Consider the following 14,058-nt stretch of genomic DNA (forward strand, 5'->3'; position numbering starts at 1 on the left):
ATTCTGTTGCTGATGCTCTATGGTTCCAGATTTCTTTCCTAGGGTTTCTATCTCCAGTGTTGCCTCACTTTGGGTTTTCTTTATTGTGTCCACTTCCCTTTTTAGGTCTAGTATGGTTTTGTTCATTTCCATCACCTGTTTGGTTGTGTTTTCCTCTTTTTCTTTAAGGACTTGTAACTCTTTAGCAGTATTCTCCTGTATTTCTTTAAGTGAGTTATTAAAGTCCTTCTTTATGTCCTCTACCATCATCATGAAATATGCCTTTAAATCCGGGTCTAGCTTTTCGGGTGTGTTAGGGTACCCAGGACTGGCTTAGGTGGGAGTGCTGGGTTCTGATGATGGTGAGTGGTCTTGGTTTCTGTTAGTAAGATTCTTACGTCTGCCTTTTGCCATCTGGTAACCTCTGGAGTCAGTTGTTATAGTTGTCTCTGGTTAGAGCTTGTTCCTCAGGTGATTCTGTTAGTTTCTGTCAGCAGACTTGGGAGACTAGCTCTCTCCTGAGTTTCAGTGGTTAGAGCACTCTCTGCAGGCAAGCTCTCCTATTGCAGAGAAGGTGCACAGATATCTGTTGATCAGATTTGCCTCCTGGCAGAAGATGAAGGCCCGAAACAAGGTCTGTCCCAGAAGCTATTAGCTTCTGTAAACCACACGCTCACCTGTGCAGTCTAGTCTTGGCAGGATCTAGGAAGGAAGATGGCTCCCGCGGCTGCTCAGGCGAAGAAGCCCACCCGGGCGGGGTGGACACCTCTCCTCTGGCAGGGAAGGTGCCCAGATGTCTGGAGCCTGTGCAGACTAGTCTTGGCAGGATCCTGGAACCAAGATGTCTCCAGCAGATGCTCCAGCAACAGCCTCCCGGGCGGGGCAGACACCTCTCCTCTCTTTTTATTTATTTTTTAAAAAGTTTTATTTTGTATTTTAATCGTGTGTTTTAGTGTGTGTGTGTGTGTGTGTGTGTGTACAAGCAAATCAGAGAGCTCTGGTTTATAGGAGTTACAGCAGAACCATTGCCCTCAGTGTTTTCAAGAGTTGATATTATAAACCTGTTAGATACGTGGCACAACATCTTCTCGGCACATTTTCAGGCACAGTCCGATGAGAAATAAAAGAGAAGATAAAATGTCTCTGAGTTTGGAAGAATAGACATATCTGTGGTCCAAAAAGGTTAGGCACATTGCTAGTGCTATTTTCATGATCATCTTGTATATCAGTTTATTTAAGCAGTGAAGGGGAAAGTCATTGACATTTTTCATGAATTACTTGGGTATATTGTAAGGGAAACGAAAGTATAAAGAAGGAAATCAATTTAGGGAGCTCCTGCAGTGACACAAAAAGAACTTGTGATAGTTTGGCGTGTTCAGTGGGAACAGAAATTGAGAAAGAAATTGATTTGACATATAGTTTGAGGATAATATAAATGACCAATGACTCATTTTTAAGATAAGCTGAGGAATAAGATGAATTATGAGTGACTCTCAGTTCCTGATGTGCACTGAGATGGAGATGCAGAGAGGACAGAAGTAGGTGGCATTTCTCTGCTTTACAAAGCATGGGAATGAAAGAGACTGGGTTCCTGTTTGCAGCAATACCTACACAGCCAGCACCAAATTACCAACGTATCTTTGCAAGCCACATTCCCATTAGCAACTGTCTGTTTTAAAGATAAAACATCTTGTCCATTCCTTTCATTCTTCCAGGATAATGAAATTATTCTGTTTGTCCCAAGTAAATATTTCTATTGTATATTTCAACTAAATATATAACTCTTTCAAAGTTACAGAGATGCAACCAAAACAATAAGAGGAAAGAAAATTATTTTAGACATTGACATCAAAAATTTTTTGCCAGTCTTGTGTATATAAAGAGTACTAAATATTATTTTAAAAATATTATTACCTGAGCTCTCTTAAGACAGTGGTTTTCTCTTAAGCACATGGTCCACATAAGTGGAAGTGTTACTGCAAGTGGAGCATCTTGACAATGGTCGTACAGTGCTGTTTCCACACCGGAGCATCTGCCTCTTCCCTAGCACACATGCCCTTGAACAAATGGTTGACCTATGATCACATGGGTTTCTAAGTTGTCCTTTCAGCTTCTCTTTGTTCATAGAAGTAAGAAGATATATAAAGGAATATTAGTAGAAGAGGAGTCTCAATTCTTCCCAGAGTACAGTGGCCTCAATTTCCTTATCTCAAGGGCATTGAAATATAAAAAAATCCAAAAACAATTTTAAATGTTGCCCTATTTTTCTTTAAAATTATGTAAAGCAAATCTAGAAAAGTATGACTAGCTAATGGGTACCATAGATGATAGGCAGTTTTACATATCTACCGGTGTGTGTGTGTGTGTAAATACAGAAATGCATGTATGCTCACCTTGTAGCATAGTGCTCTAATGGATGCTCATTTGTTCCTTTTCTTACTTTCTTGAAATCGTTTTGAATAAAGAGAAAAACATTAAAAGATGTATAGGTTATTTATACTTTCTTCGTTTTTCCTTGTTATTAATTAATTAATTTATTTATTTATTGTTTGTTTGTTTGTTTGTTTTGTTTTTTGAGACAGGGTTTCTCTATATAGCCTTGGCTGTCCTGGAACTCACTCTGTTGACCATGCTAGCCTCGAACTCAGAAATCCGCCTGCCTCTGCCTCCTGAGTGCTGGGATTAAAGGCGTGTGCAACCACGCCCAGCTTATTTATTTATTTTTAGTTGGGTATTTATTTCATTTACATTTCCAATGCTATCTCAAAAGTCCCCCACATGCCCCTCCACTCACACCCCCACCCACCACCCACTCCCACTTCTAGGCCCTGTCATTCCCCTGTACTGAGGCATATAAAGTTTGCACCACCAATGGGCCTCTCTTTCCACTGATGGCCAACTAGGCCATCTTCTGATTCATATGCAGCTAGAGACAGGAGCTCGGGAGGGGGGGGGGTACTGGTTAATTCATATTGTTGTTCCACCTATAGGATTGCAGATCCCTTTAGCTCCTTGGGTACTATTTATACTTTCTAATTATCTTTACCATTGCAGAAAGTATTTATCTTTTCTGGAACATTCAGACAAAACCTGGATCCCAATGGAAAATGGAAAGATGAAGAAATATGGAAAGTTGCAGATGAGGTAAGGATGACAAAGTAGTTTTAAAGAAGTAGATTATACACACAGGTGTGGTTGCCATAGATGATAGGCAGTTTTACACATCTACTGGTGTGTGCATGTGTGAATACAGAAATGCATGTATACTCACCTTGTAGCACAGTGCTCTAATTTACTGGCACATTCTTGTCAGAACCTTTGACTCATCCTCCTTTCAGGAGTGTCGTCCCTTTCCATATAGTCTATTCGTGGTGCTTTACTAAAGTTCTATAAACCCAGTTGCTCCTAGACGACGTATGTTTCTCTCACTATTTTGGAGACTGAGAAGTCCAAGGTTAAGGAGCCAGCAGACAGTATTTATTATCTGCTAAGGCCCTACTTGCTGTCACTTCCGAGGTGTGTTTCTTGCTGCAACTCACTCAGTATAAGTGGTCAATAAGCACTGTGGAGCCTCTTTTCATTATAGTGTTAATCCCATCCTTGGGGTACTCAGAGCCCATGACCTAATCACTTCCCAAATATTTTATTTTATCTCTCAGTAGCACTACCTTGGACAGTCTTGTGTTAAAATGAGTTTCTGAAAACATGGGAACCTAGAACTTCCTCCTTTACTCCCCTCCAAAGTTATGTCTTGTTCTTATGAAAATAGATTACTCCACTTCAACAAACACCAAAGTCTTAACACATTTTGGTATCAGTGTATAACTGGAAATCACAAAGTCTCAACTCAGCCAGCTCCACGAGACGAGACTTGGGACTTTAGGTTTTTCATGTTGGCATTCCACCATTCCTTGCACTTTGCCCATTGTTGTTCCCTTGATGTTCGCTCTTTGGCCTCCCCTGAGAACAGATCTTGCCAGGAGCTTTGAAGCCTCTGAGTGCTAAATGTAACCCCTTGGGTAACCAACCTTAACCTTCTCCTAATAAAATGCACTGAGATTAACCGCTTTTCACTATCAGGGTTTCCTTATTACCCAGCAAACACAAGGATTTTAAAGAAAACATTAACTAAATTGCTAGTGATATACTGTAAGATCCTTGATGTACTTTTACAGAGTGTCCTATCAGAATACAATGTGCTGAGAGAGAGCTTGGGAAAGAAAGAATTAGGCTTTGTAAAGCTTACAAGGTATTGCCAAGTCTCCATAAAATTTGCAGGAAAGTGAGACCATAAAATCATCTAAAATGTTAGGAGATAGGTTTAGAAGACTTTAGATTCCAGAATAATACAGGTAGTCATGTGATTGGATTTTGTCTACCAGTCCATCTTTAGATGTATCTTTTCATTGGATCCTCTTTTTAAATTGATGTTCATAAAGATGCTGCTCCTGAGCAAACAGTAATGTCCCATGGTTTGAGTAAGAGTGACAAGTATTTTGCTGAAGAGTCCACAAAGAAACATAAGCACCAACCCCTAGCTTACAGCAGCAGGCAGGAGATTTAGGTTAAAAGGCGCAAATCCTAGGCTTTAATCCTATATGGTTGATGATCCAATATAGGCAAATAGGAACACGTTGAGGTGTGTCAGCCTACTAAGGCACTAGGACAAAAGTCTAACCTTCCTGCCCTGGTTCATGGCAGCTTGCTGCCCTATGCAGCTCTGGGGAGCTTTCTAAAGACTGTATCTTTAGCCTACTTCTCACCCCTCCCTGTGCTGCTGCTGGACAGGGTTCCTGTTGTACACTGACTGCTTAAAGGACCTTTGTGATTTGGTCTTTGCTGCTCTACTCTCAGCCCCACCCCCCATGTGCCCTGTGAGTTCACTACTGTGAATTTTAATTTTCCTTAGAGCACAGTGTGCTGCTCTCTGTTCTATGGTACGGGTTGGGGCAGTTGTTTCTGCTTTTTACCTTCGGGTTTCTGGACCTGGGAAACCCTTGCAGAGCACCACTCCTGCTCCTTCTCACCATTCAAGCCTTCCTTCGCACATCACTTTGTTCTTAAATCCATCCTGACCTTCCTGCTTTGGGAAAGGAGACTTTCCTAGGTATATCTATGCCTCAGCTCCTCAAAATTTCCTACACTGAATCAAAATTCACCTCTTGGCTACTCCATATCTCCTATGAGAATTTAAGTTCCCCAGGATTATGGAATCATGCCCTGATCTCTGTTGTTCCTGCTGTAGTTGGATCCCTGGGTGGTTTTTGATAAGTATTGATTGAATGATCTGAACAAGTAAAGAATTCTTTTATCTCATGTAAAATATGTTGTGAAAATATCCTCATGGTTAGTGCCCAATAGACATCACTACCCTCATCTCAGTAAAGGTCTTGCTAAGATGGCTGGTGGATTCTGAAAAGAACTGCAGCCCTGACTTGGGGCCCTCCGCTGTTTCAGCCCTACTAAGCTGTGTGATCTTGGCCCCTTGACTCTGGCTCTTAGATGTAGGGATTTTTGTTTGTTTGTTTGTTTGTGTTTCCTTATTAGATTAATTTTTAAATTTATCATCTTTACATCCTAATAGTCAAGGGAACGGTTGTAGAAACAATTTAAATAGCGAAACAGGGGTCCTGTAAGTGGGACATTTCCCTGAGAAGTTCGCAGAATGGGAACACAAGGAGCTGAGGGTATCCATTTTTACATTGCCCACTAGTGCTTACAGGCAAAGCATAATCCACCCTTTTTACTTAAAAAAAAAAGTCATAGAAAACAAAAATCTTACAAATACTTCTGAGTAGTTTGGTATAGAGTACTGATTTATCTAAACATATTTGAATACTTTTAACTTTGTTATTTGATGGGTGGTCATTGAGTTAAAGATTTATAAAGCACAGTATATAATTTCTGAGCTAAAACTAGCACTAATTCATTCATCCTTAATTTATAATGCTTAAAGACTCATAGTACATATTAAATGAATGGCTGAAAGGAAGACGAATGAATGAATGGATGGATGGATGGATGAATATATAAATGAATGAATGAATGAATGATGAATGTGTTGAGGCCGAGAGTGTTCCTAACTGAAAAATACATATTTACCGTCAAGAAATGTATGGTCTAACAGGGAAAAAAATACACAATTCTAATACAGGATGCCTGGCTGTCCTGTGGGTAGGCAAGGATATTTAAGAGGGTAATCAGACTGAGCAGTAGGACAAACCCTGAAATGTTAAGCTGTATAAAGAATTAAAGGTTGATGCTGCTGGACACAGTAGTAGGTGTGTGTGTGTGTGGGGGGGGGAGAGGTCAGGATGTCCTTGGGCCATATGAGAACAATTATATTTTATTTTTCCAGTAAAAGAACTTCTGTAGGATTTAAAACAGAGAAATGATCCAAGTTCAAACCTGCATTTTAGGGAGAGCTCTTAAATATTTCTGTGACATGTTGACAATTTGACTCATTGATACTTGCAGAATGATGTTTAAGAAATGATAGAAGGCCAGACGAGGAGCAGTGTGCCAGAACTGACAGAAAGGTTTCAGAAACCCTGGGGGAACTTCTAGGCTGGAGATAGGCATTGAAAGCCATTAGCTTAAACATATACATTGATGCCATGTAAATAACCAAAATCTGGACATAGGAGGGGAGGGGACATTGGTGTTGAAACCTGATATGGATGGGACAAAGCTGTATATTATAGTATCCCCTGTGATACACCAGGCAGGCTTCCTTGTACTCTGTGCCTACATTCCCTACTATCTCAGGAACTTTTTAAACATTAACGAGTTTACACAAAGGGTAGTTTTAACAAGCCACGTGTTTGAACTTCCATAATGAGCAGCACTAAGAGTCTGGCATAAACAATGATATGAGCCACTTCTGAACTCATCTCCAAAATCATGAATCTTTCTGAAGGCCTTATCTAACTCTCACATGTTAGAGTGATATGGGTATATATCTTACCTGTACATACAAAATTCCAGATTCATGAAGAACAAGAAACAAACCTGTCTGTCTTTATTTAGCTCTTATACACCTCGTGGTTCTTAGCAAAGAAGACACAATGTACATGTATTGAGTAAGGCAAAAGCACCAGGACATCTATAATTATGCCTTAATTTTGACAGACTGCTTTTTGATCTTTTTATTAAGCCCCCTTTAAAATTGCAGTTTAAAAATATAAGCCATTAATTCTAAAAGAATCTTCATATTCTACCCTAACAATAAGAGCCTTTAAATTTTAGTCATGTTCCATTTTTAACTAAGTAACTTCTTACTTCATGAGAAAGTTATCAGTTTCTCAGATTTTATAAGTGAAGGAGATAAGTATTAGGATGGCATGATTTTTTAAAGCTTCCTCAGCTAATTTTCATATTTCTCATCCTGTATTACAGATAGAAGATGAACATGTCATGTCATGTCTTCTACCCTTTCTGCTCTTGAATCCTTTGCCATCAGTTATAATGGAGTGAATAACTGTGTTCTCTATCTGTTATCTTTAAAGCACATATTGAATTGTATTGCAATTGCATCTATCTATCTATCTATCTATCTATCTATCTATCTATCTATCTCTGTATCTGTATCTATTCATCTATATAATGTGACAGGAACAGGTATAATTGTTTATCACTGCTAGGGAACATGACACTTACAAGGTGAACACTGAATGATTTTGTAATGAAGTGTGGGGCAGAAAGAAATCCTCCAGTCCATTTAGAGCTATCGATATTATTGCCAGATTTTGGTTACTCAAACTAAGTAGGAGTTGGGAGTTGAGGGTTATGTGAAATTTATTCTGTGCAAACTCATGTCTGCTTTTAGAATGCCAGCCTCTTGAGTGATTTTAGTTATGCCCCTTCTAAGCACAGTGTTTGTCTTTATTTTCTACAGGTTGGACTCAAGTCTGTAATAGAGCAGTTTCCTGGACAGCTCAACTTTACCCTTGTGGATGGGGGTTATGTGCTAAGCCACGGCCATAAGCAATTAATGTGCTTGGCCCGATCTGTTCTCAGTAAGGCCAAGATCATACTGCTTGATGAGCCCAGTGCCCATCTAGACCCCATGTAAGTTCCAAAACTCCTGTTAGATAATCATGCAATACAAGTAGAGTCCTTGAAGTTACCTCATACTGGTACAAATTCCCATTCAGCTACCATGCCTACAAGTAGGGGGTACAAAATAATTTTCCAGGGGAAAAATCACTATTTAACATGAGCACAAGTACTTTTTTTTTTCAACAAGAGCTCTGTTTTTCCTCCTGACTGGAGTCTGGAATTTATAAAACCCTTCAACCTCATTAACACATAATAAATACTTAGTTAGGTATGCACACACTTATGGCTTCCCTCTGTATCCTATTTATATCATAAATATATTACAGCACAAAATAAGTAACTGATGCTGAATCTACATAAAATGTAGTTTCATGTTTATGAAATTTTCTTCTAAGCATTTGCTTTATTAGTGTATTAAAGAATATTAAATACTTAGAATGGCTTAAAAGCTGATTGTAGCTCATTCTGTATCACCATTATCCTAAAAGTATTTTTAAGTAAAGAACTAAGTCCATAGAATACTATATAATATTGTCAAAGATAAAGGCAGAAAATTCACACTCTATAATGTTTTATGTTTCTTGCTTTGCTAGAACATACCAAGTAATTCGACGGGTTCTAAAACAAGCCTTCGCTGGTTGCACAGTCATCCTCTGTGAACACAGGATAGAAGCAATGTTGGATTGTCAGCGATTTTTGGTAAGCCATTAATACTTGATTGGTATCTCATTCTCCATTTATTTAAATAATCTTGCACAGCTGGATTTGCATACCCTTTCTTCATACTTATGTCACACATCCACCACCTACCCTTAGTCTCTTTCCCCTGGACTTGAGCTATGAAGTGGTGAGGAAAGTTAGCACACTTCTCTGGGATCATATCACTAAATGACACTGTAGATAAGATATCTATGCTTTCAGATCGTTGTGTGGTGAACAAGTCACAAAATGTACAATTGAAAAAAAAAAAGTCTGTCTGTTTCTTACAGTAACTCAGCTTCCGATGGGGAAGATAAGGGTGGGCCTTACCATTAGTGGTTCAGTGTAGTAGGAGAGAAGCCTGTTCCATCATCCCCATTACTACTGGAACTCAGGGTAGAGTCCCTGTCAGACACCTTCTCACTCTCCCCCCATCCCACCCCCCCAAAAATGTCACAGTTCCTGTTTAGACATGGGAAGTTCCAAGGATCATGTAAAATTTTCACTTTCCCAAGGCTTTTGAATATTCTGGAGGTAAATGCTTTTTTAATGAAGCATTTTTGATCCTATTGTCATTGCCCAGTTACAAGTGCCTAGAGAGTAGATGCATCTCTTGTTCTGTGGTGGTCAAGTACAGGGACTAGGTAAGGGGCTCTACTCTCTGACCTCAAGCTTGCAAATAGTTTAACATGCACTGCAGGCGTTATTCTCAGTCACTCCTGAACAATTTGGAACCTTTCGGCCTCAACCCCAGGTAGGAGGAAGCTCAAAGTTAATGGTTATATATAGCTCAGTTTAAGAGTACGTGGGTCATGGATTATTTTGCTTTGCAAAGCTCCTTCAGTTCCTCAACTGTTCTCTGAAGGATGGCAACAGCTAGTATTACATTAAATTTTCAAATCCCTATTGCTACTTTCCTGGATGTGAAAGCTAAGTGAAAAGTGCAAGCTCTGTATCCTGTGCTTTCTTTGGACTTTTGTTCTTCTTTGGGCCTGGCTCAGTTTGTGTCAGCACTGGCCTGCTCTTCACTCAGAGGTCTCACTAATGCCCTCTCCCTTAGGTCATAGAAGAGAGCAATGTCTGGCAGTACGACTCCCTTCAGGCTCTTCTGAGTGAGAAGAGTATCTTCCAGCAGGCCATTAGCTCCTCAGAAAAGATGAGGTTCTTCCAGGGCCGCCACTCCAGCAAGCACAAGCCTCAGACTACGCAAATTACTGCTCTGAAAGAGGAGACAGAAGAAGAAGCTCAAGAAACCCGTCTCTAGTGCTGGGATGCTGAGGAAGCAACTCAGTGCACTGAGTCCATTTCCAGAACCATGCAAAATGAAAAAGCCAGGCATTTCCCATGCTTCTAACCCCAGTGCTGGGGACACAGAGACAGGGGGATCCCTGGGGCTCTGTGGCAAGTGATCCTAGCCCACAAAGGGAGTTCCAGGCTAGGCACCTGAGAGACAATACCTGTGGATATACTCTTGCTTCTACATGCAAGTACATATACACATGCATGCACATTGGTGGACATAAACACAGAAAAGCAAAGAAGAAGGAACGAGGGAAGAAAATAGTGCAAATAATTGCAAAGCAATCATATATGGAGTCTGCTCATGGACTTAGAGGAGGTGAACTCACTACTGTGCCTTTGAAAGAAGGGGAAAGCCTGCGACTTGCTCTTTAAGAGACTGTTTTGGAAGAGAATTCAAAAACGTTCATATGGGTATGGGTAACTGACTTTCCAGCAGTGGTCAAATTGTTTGAACAGTACTTCAGATAGTTGATAATGACCACTTGTGTATTGCAAGGCAGATTTTTCTGAAAATATTTGCCCCCTAATAGCTGAAAAAGCAGCTATAAATGCCAACCAGGTTAGTCATTTGGCTTATTGTTCAGTACAGCTGGTTAATTTGCATTATTGAAGAACTGAAATTATAGTGCTTAGATATAGGACAAAGTAAAGAGAACTAAAAACAGTGTCTTATATAACTCAAAGCCCAACTTTCTCTTCTCTAAGATATGTATTGCCTTTTATACATTGTCTGCCCCATTCCAAGCAAATGTTAGAATATTATAAAAAATACTGGGTGGGATTGATTGAAAGATGCCCAACATCTGGTGATCTAGTAACCCATCAGGATTAAGGATATCCAGATCTTGGAAATTAAGATTAAGACCATCTTGCCTTACTACCGTACAGCTAAACATTCTTATTACCAGAATAAGACCTAAGGAAAGAACTGTTTCAGTCCCATAAAGTGGCCTGGATAATTTCCTTGATATGGAAATCGACAAACTTATGTTCCCAGAAAGCAACAGATCTAAGACTTCTGAAGTGAAGGAAGGTTCTGTTAGTGCAAACTAGTGCAGCAGCCCAGGGCCAGGTCCAGGGTTAACATGCAGACAGGCCATGGACTGTGTGGGTAGATGCTCATGGAAATGTGCAGTAGTATGTTCATGTGCACTCAGCTAGCTGTGTGTACTTCAAACTGTCTCCACAGAGATGTTGGGGAGACACTCTGAAAAAGAATTAATTGTGAATTAGTTTTATATACTTTGTTTTATAATTTGTGATGCAAATGAAAATTTCTCTGGGAAATATTTATTTTAGTAATAATGTTTCAAACTCATATATAACAATGCTGTATTTTAAGAATGATTACATAATGACTTATATTTGTATAAAATAATTTTTATATTTGAAATGTTAACTTTTTATAGCACTAGCTATTTTAAAACAGGGGAGTGAGGAGGACAGGGATGATAAGGATCATTCAACTTCATGTTGTGAAGACGAGCTGATGTAAATCTTGTGCCCATCTGTGTGGTTCTCAGACAACACATGCTCTCTTTTAATGCAGCTTTGAAGAAGATGGTACCACAAGTTAAGACAGTCCCCTGATGGGCACATCAACTTCTGAACTGCAAACTAAGCTTTAGAGGAATGTATTATATTTATTACTGTAATAGAATATCATGTGTCAATAAAATCCTTTTATTTGTGTGAAACTCATCTGTTTTCAGATATATTCATTGGGATTCCTAGCTCTGGAATCCCTAGCTCTACTCTCTACGATTCTTAGAACACAAACCTTCCTTTTAGATATAATCTCGTTGAGAATCCCAGTTGAATTAGAGCACAAGACATTAAGTTGGGTCTTTAAACCCAACTAGATTTTTTTTTTTTTTTTTTTTGTCAATTTGATGCAAGATAGAAGTATCTAGGAAGGGAACCTCAGTTAACAAAATACCTCCAACAGGTTGACTGTAGATGAGTTTGTAGTTCATTTTCTTGATTGAAATTCATGTGGGAGGATCTAGATCACTGTGAGCTACAACACCCAGACTGGCAGTCCTGGATGGTGCAAGAGATTGGGCTGAGCAAGCCATGGGGAACAAGCCAACAGCATCTCCTCCACAGCCTCTATTTTAGTTCCTGCTTTGAGTCCCTCAAGGATGAACTATAAAATGTAAGCCAAAATAAACCCTTTCCTTCCCAATTTGCTCTTTGTCAATGTTTATCATAAGAATAGAAACTTACCCAGCACAGTGTACAACAGAGCTCATTCTTGATGGGGTGCTGTACTGGCTGCTTTTCTGTGTCAACACAAGCTGGAGTTATCACAGAGAAAGGACCCTTTCTTGAGGAAATGCCTCCATGAGATCCAGCTGTAAAGCATTTTCTCAATTAGTTGTCAAGGGGGGAAGGGCCTAGCCCCTGGTGGGTGGTGCCATCTCTGGAATTAGTAGTTTTGGATTCTATAAGAAAGCAAGCTGAGCAAGCCAGGGGAAGCAAAACAACACACAACATTGCTCCATGGCTTCTGCATCCAAGTTTCTACTCTGTGTGAATTCCTGTCCTGACTTCCTTTGATGATAAACAGCAATTTGGAAGTGTAAGCTGGATAACCCCTTTCCTCCCAACTTGTTTCTTGGTCATGACGTTTTTTGCAGGTATAGAAACCCTGACTAAGATGGCCTAGTCGGCCATCACTGGAAAGAGAGGCCCATTGGACTTGCCAACTTTATATGCCCCAGTACAGGGGAATGCCAGGGCCAAGGGGTGGGNAACTTTATATGCCCCAGTACAGGGGAATGCCAGGGCCAAGGGGTGGGTGGGTGGGGGATTGGGGGGGGGGACTTTTTGGATAGCATTGGAAATGTAATTGAGGAAAATACCTAATTAAAAAAAAAAAAAAAGAAACCCTGACTAAGGGTCACCTTGGGCGCAAACTCAGCTGGACGGTCCCGCAGTCCCTAGAGGACTCTCTATGCAATCTTAGAATCACTGGTGAGTGGAACACATCATAGGTTCCAATCCAATCATGCTGGACCTGAGCCAGCAGCAGGGAAGCAGAAAACCCACCTGATCAGGGCCTTAGTCCCTTCCCATTGGCACCAGCTCCAGGTCGCCTTGGGCAGGAACTCGGGGGAAGGTCCCACTGTCCCCAGAGGATGCTCCATGAGATCTTAGGATCACTGGTGAGTGGAACACAACATCTGTTCCACACCAATTGTGACAGGCCTGTGACAGCAGGAGCAAAGACATGGGAGCCTTGCCTGACCAGAGGCTCGGGTTCTTTCTGATCAGTACAGGTACACTTTAGTTTCGAACACACCAGACAGCCCCACAGTCCTCAGAGTAGACACCTCTTCTAGGCGCTGTAACACACCCAGAATCTTAGGATTCCAAGATTCCAGGATCCCAGGATAACAGCAGCTTGATCACACCAGGATCTCAGGTTCTCAGAGGAAGCTTGACTGCCAAGAACTCTGACACACCCAGAATCTCAGGTTCACAGGAGTACAGAATCACAGGTTCACAGAGAAAGCTCGACTCTGAGGAGTCCTGAATCAACTGGGATTATAGGAAGAACAAGCTCCAATCAGATATATTGAGGGAAGCAAGCACTTGAGATAATCAGATGGCAGGAGGCAAGCATAAAAACAGAAGCAAAAGAAACCAAGGTTACTTGGCATCATCAGAACCAAACTCTCCCACCATAGCAAGTCCTGGATACATCATCACACCAGAAAAGCAAGATATGGATCAAAAGTCACTTCTCATGATGATGATGGAGGACTTTAAGAAAGAAATACAGAAAAACACAGGTAAATAGCTAAAGCCCTTCAAGAGTTACAGGAAAACACTACCAAATAGGTGAAAGAATTGAACAAAGCCATACTAGACCTAAAAAGGGAAGTGGACATAATAAAGAAAACCCAAAGGGAGACAACTCTGGAGATAGAAACCCTAGGAAAGAAATCAGGAACCATAGATGCGAGCATCAGCAACAGAATACAAGAGATGGAAGAGAGAATCTCAGGG

At 40.5% G+C, this 14,058-nt stretch overlaps 1 protein-coding gene across 1 annotated transcript in view; it reads left to right on the forward strand.

The window, feature by feature from the left end:
* Positions 1-11,738, forward strand: part of Cftr (CF transmembrane conductance regulator) — a 145,559-nt gene extending 133,821 nt beyond the window's left edge. Inside the window, exons 25-28 of the mRNA XM_021164958.1 lie at positions 3,034-3,123; positions 7,877-8,049; positions 8,634-8,739; positions 9,800-11,738. Coding sequence (XP_021020617.1) covers positions 3,034-3,123; positions 7,877-8,049; positions 8,634-8,739; positions 9,800-10,003 — 573 coding nt within the window. The 3' untranslated portion in view covers positions 10,004-11,738. The remainder of the gene's footprint in view (positions 1-3,033; positions 3,124-7,876; positions 8,050-8,633; positions 8,740-9,799) is intronic.
* The last annotated feature ends 2,320 nt before the right edge of the window (positions 11,739-14,058 follow it).

This window comes from Mus caroli, chromosome 6 (genome assembly GCF_900094665.2).
Source record: "Mus caroli chromosome 6, CAROLI_EIJ_v1.1, whole genome shotgun sequence".
Classification (NCBI taxonomy): domain Eukaryota; kingdom Metazoa; phylum Chordata; class Mammalia; order Rodentia; family Muridae; genus Mus; species Mus caroli.